This window comes from Meles meles, chromosome 1 (genome assembly GCF_922984935.1).
Source record: "Meles meles chromosome 1, mMelMel3.1 paternal haplotype, whole genome shotgun sequence".
NCBI classification, from domain to species: domain Eukaryota; kingdom Metazoa; phylum Chordata; class Mammalia; order Carnivora; family Mustelidae; genus Meles; species Meles meles.
Window position 1 is genome coordinate 40,047,251 of NC_060066.1, and position 14,005 is coordinate 40,061,255.

Here is a 14,005-nt window from a genome sequence, read left to right on the forward strand (position 1 = left end):
AACGAAAAAGGCCCTGAATGCCATGCTGGGAAAAGACATGATCCTCTGAAGACAATGGGGAGACACGGAAGAACTTTAAGCAAGAAGCAGAGATGATCAGATATTGTAGCTGTTCTTAGTTGCTCACAGTAGAAATCCTCGCCTTCTTTCTAAGGAATCCCAGTTTTTCTCATATATCAGGAGGCTACATTTTCAGTGGTGACTGGGTCCCCCCTAGGCCCAGAAAGTAAAATTTTGATCAGTATAAACCAATGTTGGTCAGTCCGCTCCATTGCCACTGCCTGATTCAGCCACAGACGTGTTTTACAATTTCGGCTAATGAGACTACAGAACAATCTGCTTTGCAGCTTCTGGGAAAGATTGCCTTGTGATTAAAAAGACAGATCCATCAAGGGCATTCTCTCTTCCACTATTGCACAATGTGTGAGAATCTGTTGCTTTGAACAACTGCAGCTATCTTGGGACCAGGAGGGGACAAGCCTGAAGACAGAAGTCAACATGCTGAGGATGGCAAAGTGGAAAGATGGAAAGGACCAAGGTCCTTGATGTGGTAGATGACTAAATCAAGCATTCTGTTATGTATTCCGGAGCATTCCGGAGCTCTTTTTAAGTGAATTTCAAAATCTCCTTACTGCCGTTCTAAGTTGGGTCTTCTGTTTCATTTTGCAGGCAAAAGCAACCCAACTGATAGACTGATTTTCAATTTAGAAAGTTCATTTTGGAAGCAGTGAGTCAGTTAGATGGAAGGGGACCAAGAATGCAGGTCGGGATGGTAGTAGGAAACTGCCACAGGAAAATCAGTGAATACTGATGAGACGAGGTTTGTGTGGTGGAGGGAAGTGAACAAGTTTAGGAAATAAATGAAATTAGGAGTAAAGGGAACTTAGAGACCATGTTGATGTGTGCTCTGGATCATTGTGTGGTTTCTGGATGCTGGTGCCAGTCAGTAAGACAGGGGACAGAGGAGGAGAAGGAATACATATTGAGGCTTGGTGGTTACCATATCTGTTTTGCATGTAAGAAAACCAAGTCTCACTCAGTAGAATGTATAGTTTGTGAGAGTACAGATCTTGTCTTTCTTCTTTACTACTGATTCTCCAGTGCCACAGAGCAGATAATTAGTAAAAATGCTTAATAATAAATGAGTACAGACATACAGATGAACAACAGACACATAAAAAGATTCTCAACATCACTCATCAGCAGGGAAATGCAAATCAAAAATACAATGAGATATCACCCCACACCTATCAGAATGGCTAGAATCAAAAAGACAAGAAATAACAAATGTTGACAAGGATGTGGAAAAAGGAATCCTTGTGCACTGTTGGTAAGAATGTAAACTGGTACAGCTACTGTGGAAAATGGTATGGAGCTTCCTCAAAAAACTAAAAAGAGAAATACCATGTGATCTAATAACTCTGCTACTGGGTATTCACCCAAAGAAAATGAAAACAAATTCAAAAAGACATATGTATCCCTATGTTTAGTGTAATATTATTTATAATAGCCAAGATATGGAAGTGGCCTAAGTGCCCATCAGTAGATGAATGAATATAGAAGACATGGTACACACACACACACACATACACACACACACACACACACACAGGAATTCCACTCAGCCATAGAAAGAATAAGGACTTGTCATTTGCAACAACATGGATGGACCTAGCAGGTATTATGTTAAGTGAAATAAGTGAGACAGAAAGACAAATACTACATGGTTTCACTTGTATGTGCAACCTAAAAAACAAAACAAATGAAGAAACAAAGCAGAAAAAGACCCATAAATATAGAGAACAAACTGGTGGCTGCCAGAGGGAAGGGGGCTGGAAGAATGAGCAAAATGGGTGACGGGGAATGGGAGGTGCAGGCTCGCAGTTATGAAATAAGTAAGTCGTGGAGATGAAATGCACAGCATAGTGAATATAGTCAATGGTATTATAATAGAATTGTATGGTGACAGATCCATTATGGAGGTAGCTACACTGTGGTGAGCAGAACATAACATTATAGACTTGTTAAATTACCAACTTTGCACCTAAAACCAACACAACATGTGTCAACTATACTTCAATTAAAAAAAAAAAAAGAAATGAGTGTGGGCTGAGAAAAATTACATCATTTGCCTAAGATAGCACATGCAGTTAGAAGTCAAAAGCCAGAAAACACACTCTAATTCTTTCCAGCACACTGTCTACCACATGTCAACAATATTAGGAAAAGGTTGACTCTCAGATTCTGAAGCAGACAAGGAAACTTAGTGGTAGATATAGAATCGGGGTGGGCTCACTCTCTCAGGTCACATTAAGAGAGAATATAATTTTTCTCATTAATGTATATTTTATAGAAGAGTTTCTAAAGAAAGAAGATGTTCAAGAAGGATGCATGTGAGGACATCTGGAAAACATGGATTATATCTCCTTACTGACATATTCAGGGTGAAATAGACTCTTCTCACTCTCACCTGAAGTTCATAATTAGAGCATTAGGCTAACATTTGACATGTAAAGCCTTTCTGCTATCTGGAGTTTTCAAATACAGACTAACCTAAATTCCTCTTAGACTACTCCAGTCATGCTCATGTTGTCTTTGAAAGAGTCAGAAAACAACTGTTTACCATTTTATGTAGGAGAAACATTAAATTACTAGCAGATATTATTCAGCATCTTCTCTCAGTCTTTATTCCTTTAATGGAAATAATCCTGGCTATTCTAGCCTCCCTAATTTATATTATTCTTCCAATATTTTTTCTACCTTTATATCTCTTTTCTCAGCATCCTCTATTTTGTCCACAATCCTAACACGAGGGTCCCAAAGCTTGTTGAAAAAATATTTATTTCTGTGTTTGTGTTTTTGATTTTTCCTCTCATGTCAGATTTATAAGAATTTAAATGTTTCTCAAAATTAAACTAAGAACCATAGAGGAAGCTATATAGAAACCATTGACCTTAACCTCAAAGAATCGATCACTGGATACTCCTAGTAATCCAAGAACAATATTAGTGTGTAATTCAAATGCCAGATTGTGGGACACAGAAGTGTTTTGGAATTTAGAAAAGCAATAGGGTGTCATGGGTTATTAAGGAAGGATTCATGGACACAATGAATACAGAGTGAGTCTTAAGAGTGTCTAGGATTTGGAGGGGAAGAATAGGAAGAAGTACGGGAGAAAGTGGCCACCGGAGATGCCAGAGTATAAAAATATCTAAACAGGGAGTTTATATGGAAAATATATCTAAGATACTTTTCTTTTAAAAAGCATCACCCCCAGGGGCACCTGGGTGGCTCAGAGGGTTAAGCCTCTGTCTTCAGCTCAGCCTGGGATTGAGCCACGTATCGTGCTCTCTGCTCAGCAGGGAGCTTGCTTCCCCCTCTCTCTCTGTCTGCCTCTCTGCCTACTTGTGATCTCTCTCTGTCAAATACATAAATAAATTCTTAAAAAAAAAAAAGCATCACCCCAAAGCCTTATACTTATATTGATATTTATCATGTCTGTTATGGACATCACCTAGACTGATGAATGACAGCATCTCTCCTTTCCAAAGATGAACTTTCATCAATCAATCTACTTGGTTTTTATAATTAATGAAAATCATATTGAATTTTGATTCTGTGTTCTTAATTAGTATTTCATTAGACTACACACAGAACAGGCAAAAAACCGGGACCAGCCAGCAGGCCCCAGAAATTTGATAGGCCTAGGGCACAATAGGGACTCAATAAACATTTATTGAATCATTGGAGGATAGGAAAGAAGAAGAGAAAGAAGAAAAGTCTGGGAACATTATTTCTCTTTTTGGGAACATTATTTTTGGGGAGAACATTCTTTTTAGGGGAACATTATTTCTCTTCATTTTTGAAAAGTTAGGTGAGCAGTCATGTAAATCGTAACCTAATTAGTATTTCTAATTCCATATTTAGGTTTAAGCTACTACAACGTGCCAGTTTTCAGGAACACAGGGTACACATGTGGTAAATTTTTATTTTCTTTTCCTGTTTAACTATGGTTCTTTACTTTTTCTAAAGTTCCTGAAATTTTCAATAGGTTACAAGAGACACAACATAAGCAGTTCAATTTTTTCTTCCAGAAATGGTTCACATTTGAAATATCAAAAGATAGCTCAATGGTAATAGGGGAAGACAGCAATAATTTGGTTTCATCTTATAGTATTCTAAAAGAAATTAAAAAGAATTCCAAGAAATATTAGCTGCAGTCTAAATGAACCACTGACTTTTTACAAACGTTCCTGATCTATGGAGGTACAGAGGGGAGTGGAATAAAGAATGTGAGAAGAAATAAGTAGTTATTTACAATAACAAACTCCTTTCCCCAGGGGTAAATTTTTCTGGAGCAAGAATGTACTGAAATCCTTTGCATAAGCAAGAGCTGAGTAAGACAAACATTTCAGACACTGCCATAGATTTGGAAGAGCATCTCAGCATTCCAGACTCCCCTGTGTTGTTGCACATTGTGGGAAAAGGGCCACCAGCCTTGAAAATAAAGTGGCCTGCTCTCAGGGTAACTTCTGCCCTTTAAGAGCAGGATAGCTTTGACTAAGTTATTTAGTCCCTCTGAATCCGATTCTTCAATAGCAAAACAGGGATAATTGTACCTTCCTCTTAGGATGGCTGAATGGATAAAAAAGAGTGTCTGCAAAAGCCACACGGAGTGCCTGATCAGTAACAGGAACTCAGTAAATTGTAAATTGTATTATTTATCAAGAAACCATAATGGGGCTCATATTCCCCACTCCCGTCTAATTAGTTGGTGATCAGATCTGACCTCACCTTGGCAAGAGGGAAAAGGCCTCTTTACTTTTGTGAAGAAAATCACATCAACTTGCTAATTCCAAACAGAACCATTCTTATGAATATCTACATGGGAGGAAGAAAAGCTAGAACAAATTCTCAACTATACAATGCAACAAAAGCACACAATCCCTGGGAGCAGTGAGTACCAGTTTCTTCGTTCTACCTGTGTTTTTTGTTTCAGCTCCTCCTCTGCATCCCCCTTCTCCACTCCAGTTCACCCACAGTCTGTCAGTCTTTTCCTCATAGCTACTACCCTGCAAACTAACTCAGATTTTCTCAATTTTTAAGAAACTCCTATTGAAAAAAATTATGGCGTAGGAAAAAATCTAGAATTCAAGCCAATTATTCCATACAATTTAAAAGGGCAAATTCCCTTCCCTTACACCTTGATCATGAGTAAAAATGACAGACATGTAGGGAATCTCAGATCTGTCCATATGATACACAGCACCCTAAATGCAAATGCTGTTTTACGATATTTCAAAATATGGTTAAAATACACACATACCATTGAAGAGAATTTAGGTCCTTGTGTTAGAATAAAGGAGAGCTCCTTCTATTTTTGGTTATGAAAGATTATTATAAAACTTAAAACCTAAAATATGCTTTAAAAAATCGACACTATCTCAAGAATAAGCTTTTTAAAAAGTCTTATATCCACACAGTATGCTATTGGTGAAACCTACTTTGTAGGCTGGGGGAAATGAAGTAGGGTGGATCTAGAGAGAGATTTGTTTTGTTTTGTTTTTTTGTTTGTTTTGTTTTTAATCTGTGAAATGTTTTGTAGCCACAGAAATGGTTCTGGAAACAGTAATATTAAAACTACTGAAAAGGTAGACTTCCTATTGGCATAATACAAGTATAGAAAAATCTGCAAATTTTAAAATTTAAAGTTTAAATTTTAAAAATCTGTTAAAGATCCTTTAACAATGCTTTTGGATTATGGATATAATGAGGGAACAGGTTCTGGTCATAGATGCTCAATATCATCAACAACCCTTTCCCATGGCCAGTCTAGACAAATTTGTGAAGTAGTGTAAGTTTATCCCCTCTAAGATTATTCTACTTTGTAGTCCTGGGACCTCCTAAGGCCTACTCCTATTCCGTAAGTTCACCCCTCCCTAGAATTTGTCTTAAAAATATCAACCTAATAAATCACTGGTCAGGGAAAATTAGTTTAGCCCAATCTCTTCTAAGAGACTTCATTAAGAAAAAAATGATTAGTAGGAAGCACCTCAAAGAATAAAGCTCTACTGGTAAAATTTCAGATACTATGGTACTTGGGTAGGAAATTATTTGGGTCAGAGAAGATTTCCTAGCACAGAAACAAAACTAGAAGCATATCAGTAGTAATAATAAGTAATAATAATAAACAGTACTCCATTTCTCAAATTTTGGTCATGAGATTACCATTCAGATACCTGTTAAAAAAATAACCAAAAACAAAAACAGATTTGTAGGCCCTATCCCAGAATCATTAAAGCAGAATTTCTGGGAGTGAGAAACTTATTATTTAGAAAAAGAAGACAAATGGGAAAGCAAACACAAATGAATATTATTATTCCAAGTCTGGAAATCATCAGAGTATAATTTGTAGACAAAGTTTAGAGTTTCCACATATTAACCGGCCTATTGGTATTGCTGTGACAAATTTGAGTAGCATCTTTATCTGACTTCATTTTTTGGTCTTACCAGGCACTCCAGCTTGGATCCAGAAGTTGATGTCTGTCCCTTCTCCAGTCCTAAAGACCTGTGTGACATTGACAGGCTGCAGCAGCCTCATGACCTCCTCCATGATGGCCCTGGCCTTCTCACTGCCAGTGAATTGCAGCCCAGAGGGTAAGAAGGTTCCCTCATCAGACTCCATCACCAGGCTGTAGTTGGAAATATTTGCCTAAACAAGAGAGAAAAGTTTTTGGTCCATTATCTGTTTCTTCGTTGCCTTCTCCTTGGGAACTATCAAACAACAATAATCAAATGCTTTATCTTCTAGGCAGTTCTTGCCAAAACACATGCCGCTCTGCCTGACCTAGGGTCTGGTCTGCATATTATCTAAGCGTTCTGAGATGCACAATTACTCATTCTGGGATTTGCCAAACTCAAGTTGACTTGGAAGAACTTAAAAAATATAATGAAAGGAAATATAAAGCCTCATATTGGAGTCACTCAATTATTTTCTACTAGCAATCACAGTCTTTCAATCAATTTTCTCAAATGCCTAGTGTGTACTGGGATATAATTCCTCCTACATGGTAGGTATCCCCAGATAGTGTTAGTCAAGCTCAGACAAAAGAAAGTGTACCCCAAGGACCTATTTCTCTATACCTCTTTCCTCTAAATAGGTATTTGATCTGATTTTAATCATGACTTCTGCCAAAGCTTCTAGGCATCAAACAGACAGGTTGTCTTGGGTTTCTGATGTTGTTATTCCATCTGTTGAGTCTCCTGGGAGGAAGGCAGTAGGACAACACGCGAAACACTGCTCTTGCTGGTGTATATAGCCCTGGAAACCCTGGCAACTCTGTCAGGCCACTAGTTTGTGAACGCTTCCCAAATCATGTCTGCTAAGAAAGCACGCAGTGATTTCACGTAGCCTATAATGTTGCTGTAAGAGCTTAGAATAGGAGATTCTGTCAGCCAGGTTGTACAACTAAACTGCCAAAGAGCCCTAGACTCACAAGTTTAGGCCTAACTATCTGCTTCCCAGGAGCCATTCACTTCTCCAAGACTGATTCACTACCAAACACCAGGTTGAGTTATTCCCACACTATCACTGGACGGCACTACTAGTCATTCCTTACTACTCAACTAGTAAAAATCAATAATATTTGCACAGAGCTTCCAGAGAGGTTTCATACTTGCAATCTCCATTTATCTGCTTCTCGAACCCATAATGTAGACAAAGTGGCTTTATGGTTATTGCTGTTTTATAAAAAAGGAACTGAGGATTAAAGAGGTCAAGTGATTTGCTTAAAGTCACACAGCTGGCAAATGGTAGAGCCTGGGTCTGGAATCCTCTGCTTCCCAGGACTCCACCCTGCCATCACCAGCATGGGAAGGAGTGATAAGGAAGTCTTATTAGGAATTCAAATGGTTTTTCACTTATGTAACAATTTGAGGGTTGCATTTTTTCCCCCTAGAATAGATTCCTTTTTACACTGATTTCCTAACTTGCCATGGAAGTATACTGTTGTTTCAAGGACAAGAACAGCGCTGGATTCTAAAGGAGGATGTTGCCAGCATCTATAGGACTGACGGGGGGGCCCTGGGACACCATCACGTTGCTGCTGTCATTGTCAATGACTGAGAAAGTTAACAAAGCAGAAGTCTTCTCATGCTTTCACCCACATTTCCAAGGGGTTTCTGTCTTCATGGTACTTTTCAGAGGAAGACCTGAGGCATTTATAATAAAAAGTGTCATGTCCGCTTTCAGCTGTGGCTACCTCCAAACAGCAGCATCATTCGAGTTAATAATATGCAAAATATTTGCATTGATGTCTCACATTCAGGACTCATTTGTGTAACTAGCACACAGGCACTAAGTCAGGAAGTTGACATGTCGTTTGGCAGTCCTAACCTTCTCCCTTTATATGCCCTGTTACTCTCCACCCCAAACTCGATCTCGTGTGAAAAGGAGAATAGAAACATCACAATAATCTGCAAATGAAAACAAAATTGGATGATCTAATATTAGTGAGGGTTCCCCTACTGCAGGCAGATCCCATCTTTCCAACAAGAATATTAGACAAAGCACTCTTCATCTTGCACTATTTAGGTTGAAGTGGGGCTAGGTAGCAGGTTGGCTGTCAGACCCAACATATGGAGCCGTCTGGTGAGGTGGACACAGCCCTGGACCCAGTCTATTCTGTTCTCTGTTGGGTTACCAAGGAGGGTGGTGACTGGCTTTCTCCTTCTGTCCCCAAGTCATGCCATCTTGGCCTCTGGTTTCTCCATCTTGTAGAGTGGGACAAATGCTCTCTTCCAATGAGAATAATGAGCCTGGGCACATGGAGCTTTGAGCACCTTCGAAGGAAAGACCTTTATGGGCCAAAGTGAAAGTGGCTGCATGAGTTGAACTTGTCAGGGCCCCTCACAAAATGTGCATTAAGGACTTCTTGGCCATCTTCAACTGCAAATGAGCAGATGTCCTAGAGACAGGGGGCTCCATAGTTTGTGAAGGCTTCTGTACAATGTCTCAGGATGTTGCTAGGAACATAGAGGATAATGTATATAAATAAGCTTTTAAAGGTATGTGTGGCAGCCAGTCTAGCAGAGAGATAAAGAGTATGGACTTTGGAATTATTCAGACTGGGTTTGATCGTAAGAATAATCAGTCATTGGCTGTGTGTCTTCATGTGGTCTATGTAACCTCTCAGTCTCTTCTTCTATGAAATGGGTATGATAATGGCAGCAGCTCATGGAGTTGTAAGAAGGAGTTCATTGTAAAGCCTGGTGCAAAATTAGTCCTTAATAAGGTTGTCCTTACTGGTTCTTGTGAAGCATCTGGACCTCTCAAATGTCTAAGGATGGCCTCCACATAACCCATCCAGTAAGCTGCTTACAGTGATGATAGGAGGCATTTCTGCGGTGCTGCCTATGTGCCAGACATTTTGTGAAAGGCTTTCCAGCTTTTCCCTTGTAATGCTCACAGTCGTGCTATGAGACAAGTGTGATTATATTTCTTCTTTCACAGATGAAGCAGTGGAGGTTTAGTAACATTACATAACATTCCCGAAGTTACCCAGTTAGTAAGAGGAGTAGCCAGAATGCAAATGAAAAGGTCTGCTTCTGAAAGCTGGAGCTCTCCACCCCTCCACTACCCTGCCTGCTGAAGTTTTCTCCCAACCGTCAGGCCATAGTCCTCTACTTTTAATTTAAAAATACAGGGACTGTAGTTAAAATTTAAATTTTAAATTCCAGTTAAAATTTAAACTGGCATTTAAAATTATTTTCCATGAACATGATACAAGGTCTACTTGGGCAGAATTTATCATCCCTGCTAATTAAGTAATCTGATTAGGCAAAGGGAGGAGTAAACAAAACAAAAGCAAAAACCAAACAACTCTTGCCCCACAATTTCCTTCCAACTAGGAATAAAAAAACCCAAAGTAATAAAACATCCTTTCAAGCTGAATTAGACAGGATGTGCCGATGTCAGTAAACCAGAATTCTGGCGTAGGTAGAGACATGTTTAATTTCTATTCATGTAGAATTTTATCAGCTGCTGCTTAAATGATGGCAGCATTCTATTGTTTTCTATTTATATATAAACATCTCCATATGTTTTCAATAAAGGACTAAGAAAACACACCACCCACCATTGGTGACACTCATTTATGGAGTCATTGTCTAATTGTTAGCACATGGTGAAGGACTTGGGAAAACAAATGCCTCTGCACAAAGAAACCGGAATGAGGAAGGCAGATCAGTAGGCTGTTAGAACTGCTGCCTCTCAGGGATGTGTCCTTACAAACATCCGTGTTCCTTGCTATGCTGGGAGTTGCTAGGGACGCACTCAGTGTAGATTTGAAAAGCTGATTGTAGGCAGTGATGCTCATCCATCTTTAGCACACATAACATGGCATTTGTCCTCCTGTTTTCGCAGTGTAGGAAGAAACCTGCTTCTAGGGACTGAATACTTCATTCCTGAGATAACCAGCACCAGATGAGAGAAGCCACGGCATACAGATGCGGAGGCTGAGAAGCTCAAAGATAAGTCAGATGGTCTCTGTAAGCCCCACTTTGCTCTCATAATAAAGAGAAAAATCTCTTTATTAGGAGCCATGGAAACTGTCATTCGTTGCTGTGTAATGTATATAATGTAATGAAGAGAAATGCTCCCAGGGAACCGGGGTCAGCATCATTGGATTAGGTCATATCTGCTCAGGGTTGAGGACTCAACTTTGCCTTGTGCTACAATCACATCCTATTACACTTCTTTTCTTTTTTCTGTTCTGAGAGAGTCGGGTTACTCTGCCAAAGAACAGTTTGGTAACTATTAGTATTCTTTGGGCGCGATGCAAGATTAAAAAGAAGAAAAATGTTTAAAATACAAATTGCATGCTTTAAAACACTAACTCCTTAATATAAACACAAAGATGATGTTTGTGTTCTTGGATTTTGTAAAATTCCAGGTGATTCTTCAGAAATATAGACTCAAATTCAACAACGTCTACTCTCTCCTCAGATTTGGTTTCTTCTTTGTTGAAAGCTTTTAATTTCTCTTAACCTTGGTGACATGTCTTCGGTTTTTACCTCAAGTGACACTGCAATCTCAAAAGCAGACGAAGAAAAAAAGGACACTCCTAACTATTCAAATTCATCATGTAGCCTCCTCAGTTCAATCCTCAAAGAAGTAAACTCTATCCTGACAGAGGCCAGTACCACTTTCCTGCCCCATAAAGTTAATATTTTACAGATGATGGTGGTAACGCTGTTGGGTCAGGTGGAGGGCTCAAAAAAGTTCTCAGAAGCACACCATCTTATGGTACTGCATGCTGAGTTGTTGCAATCACCTTTCCCAGGGGTGCCAATGTCCTTGGAGTTCCCAGTTCATGGGGTGGAGGCGGGGAGGGGGTTTCTTCACAGAACTTCCACCCCAAGAGCTGTCAGGGTTGGATAATAGCTAAAGCAATCTCTCCCTGCTATGCAGAGTCAAGAATAGGTTTGACTTTCTGGTCAGATCTACCCTGAGGTTCAGCTTTTTATTTCCGATGGTCTCTGGTATTCAGTTTTGAACATTCTTGAGTACCCGAGGGAGAACCAGGAAACGGATGATGACAAGGTGGAAGGCCATAAGTTATTTTTATTTGACAGCGACATTGGCTGCAGCTTGGGGGAATGAGCAGTCTTGGGTAAGTTACATCACCTCTAAAGTGGCAGACACCTATTGTGGTTTAGCCACTGTTCTGCCTGGAGACGGGAACAGAATAAATGGCTTCTGAAGATCCCTCTCACGCCCTATCATTCTCTGGGTATGCACAGAAGGGTTCTGTTGTGAGCTAAACCTCTGTTTTCAGGCAATCCAATTTTTACAACGTCATCTGAAGCACTCTAGATCTCAGTAAGTCTCCTCTTGAGCTGGTTAAAGTCCACAGATAGCCTTTAAACCAACTGAAGACACATGATCCCTCCATAAATGTCACTATGGTAACAACAGTGAGTGGGAAGGCTGAAAATATGGCATAAACATAGGCTAAAAGATATATGAATTTTATTTATGTTACTGAGGAAATATGACTGCTATATTCACATTTCCTTTAGGAATAAAAAGAATGCATTATCGAGAGTATTCAGTAGATATACTTAAAAAAAGCTTCCGTGGGATCAGGGAAATACAAATCAAAACCACAATGAGATATCACCTCACACCAGTCAGGATGGCTAAAATTAACAAGTCAGGAAATGACAGATGCTGGAGAGGATGCGGAGAAAGGGGAACCCTCCTCCACTGTTGGTGGGAATGCAAGCTGGTGCAACCACTCTGGAAAACAGCATGGAGGTTCCTCAAAATGTTGAAAATAGAACTACCCTATGACCCAGCAATTGCACTACTGGGTATTTACCCTAAAGATACAAACATAGTCATCCGAAGGGGCACGTGTACCTGAATGTTTATAGCAGCAATGTCTACAATAGCCAGACTATGGAAAGAACCTAGATGTCCATCAACAGATGAATGGATAAAGAAGATGTGGTATATATACACAATGGAATACTATGCAGCCATCAAAAGAAATGAAATCTTGCCATTTGCGACGACGTGGATGGAACTAGAGCGTATCATGCTTAGTGAAATAAGTCAATCGGAGAAAGACAACTATCATATGATCTCCCTGATATGAGGACATGGAGAAGCAACATGGGGGGGTAGGGGGATAGGAGAAGAATAAATGAAACAAGATGGGATTGGGAGGGAGACAAACCATAAATGACTCTTAATCTCACAAAACAAACTGGGGGTTGCTGGGGGGGAGGTGGGATTGGGAGAAGGGGAGCGGGCTATGGACATTGGGGAGGGGAGGCGAACCATAAGAGACTATGGACTCTGAAAAACAACCTGAGGGTTTTGAAGGGTCAGGGGTGGGAGGTTGGGGCAACCTGAGGGTTTTGAAGGGTCAGGGGTGGGAGGTTGGGTGAACAGGTGGTGGGTAATGGGGAGGGCACGTTTTGCATGGAGCACTGGGTGTTGTGCAAAAAGAATGAATACTGTTATGCTGAAAAAATAAATAAAATGGAAAAAAAAGCTTCCGTGGCAAGTTAATGTCAATCTCAGTTTTTAATTTTATTCCTGCATGTTGGAGCAACATAATCAACACTCAGAATCAGTGGGACTTGAGATCTCCACAAAGAAATTTTGATTTGTTTACCTTTTTTTTTATTTTTAAAAAGATTTTACCTATTCATTTGTCAGAGAGAGACAGTGAGAGAGAACACACAAGCAAGGGGAATGGTGGGCAGAGGGAGAAGCAGACTGCTCACTGAGCAGGGAGCCTGATGCGAGGCTCAATCCCAGGACTCTGGGATCATGACCTGAGCTGAAGCAAGCCACTTACGCAACTGAGCCACCCAGACATCACAATTATTTTAATATAATACATTGGTCAATTGTTTCATGCCAGCTGTTCTATACACATTTCAATATGGAGTCATAGAAGAGAAATGTCCAACACGGACAGCTCTGCAGAAGCAGCCTCTTCTGCCTTTTTCATTCTCTGTCCTTCTCAACCCTTCCTTCTTATGGCATCACCCTGTCAGTTTCTCCTCTTGTACCCACTACACTCTCATTCTCCTTCAGGTTCAAAAGGAAGACCTTAAGATTGCCTAAATTAGGAAGCCTTCCTTCAGTTGACCTTTCTTCTTCAACACTGTTAATGCTAAATAAACATAAAGACCTGTTTCTAGGTTTTGATGGTGGTGTTTACTAACCAAGACAGCGCTTTCCAGTGGACTTCCAATCCCCTTCTCCTGGCTGGGAAGACTAGAGCGGCTTCTTTAAGACTTTCTCTAGGACTAACAGCTGAGTTCATCTTCTTATAAGTGGCCAAGTTATTTGTTTAAAAAATACAGTATTTATTTTCTTGTCCTGCAAAAATAGACTATATTCTAGAACACAAATATTCATTCAATCTAGGGCGTATCATATTAAAACACAATCAATAGCTCCACTTTCTCTACAGCGTGTAGA

General features: G+C 39.8%; 1 protein-coding gene across 2 annotated transcripts in view; it reads right to left on the reverse strand.

Moving 5' to 3' along the window:
• Positions 1-14,005, reverse strand: part of CPQ (carboxypeptidase Q) — a 502,411-nt gene that overhangs the window by 86,670 nt on the left and 401,736 nt on the right. For both annotated transcript variants that reach the window (XM_046027443.1, XM_046027451.1), the window contains exon 8: positions 6,511-6,712. In XM_046027443.1, the coding sequence (XP_045883399.1) occupies positions 6,511-6,712 (202 nt within the window). The remainder of the gene's footprint in view (positions 1-6,510; positions 6,713-14,005) is intronic.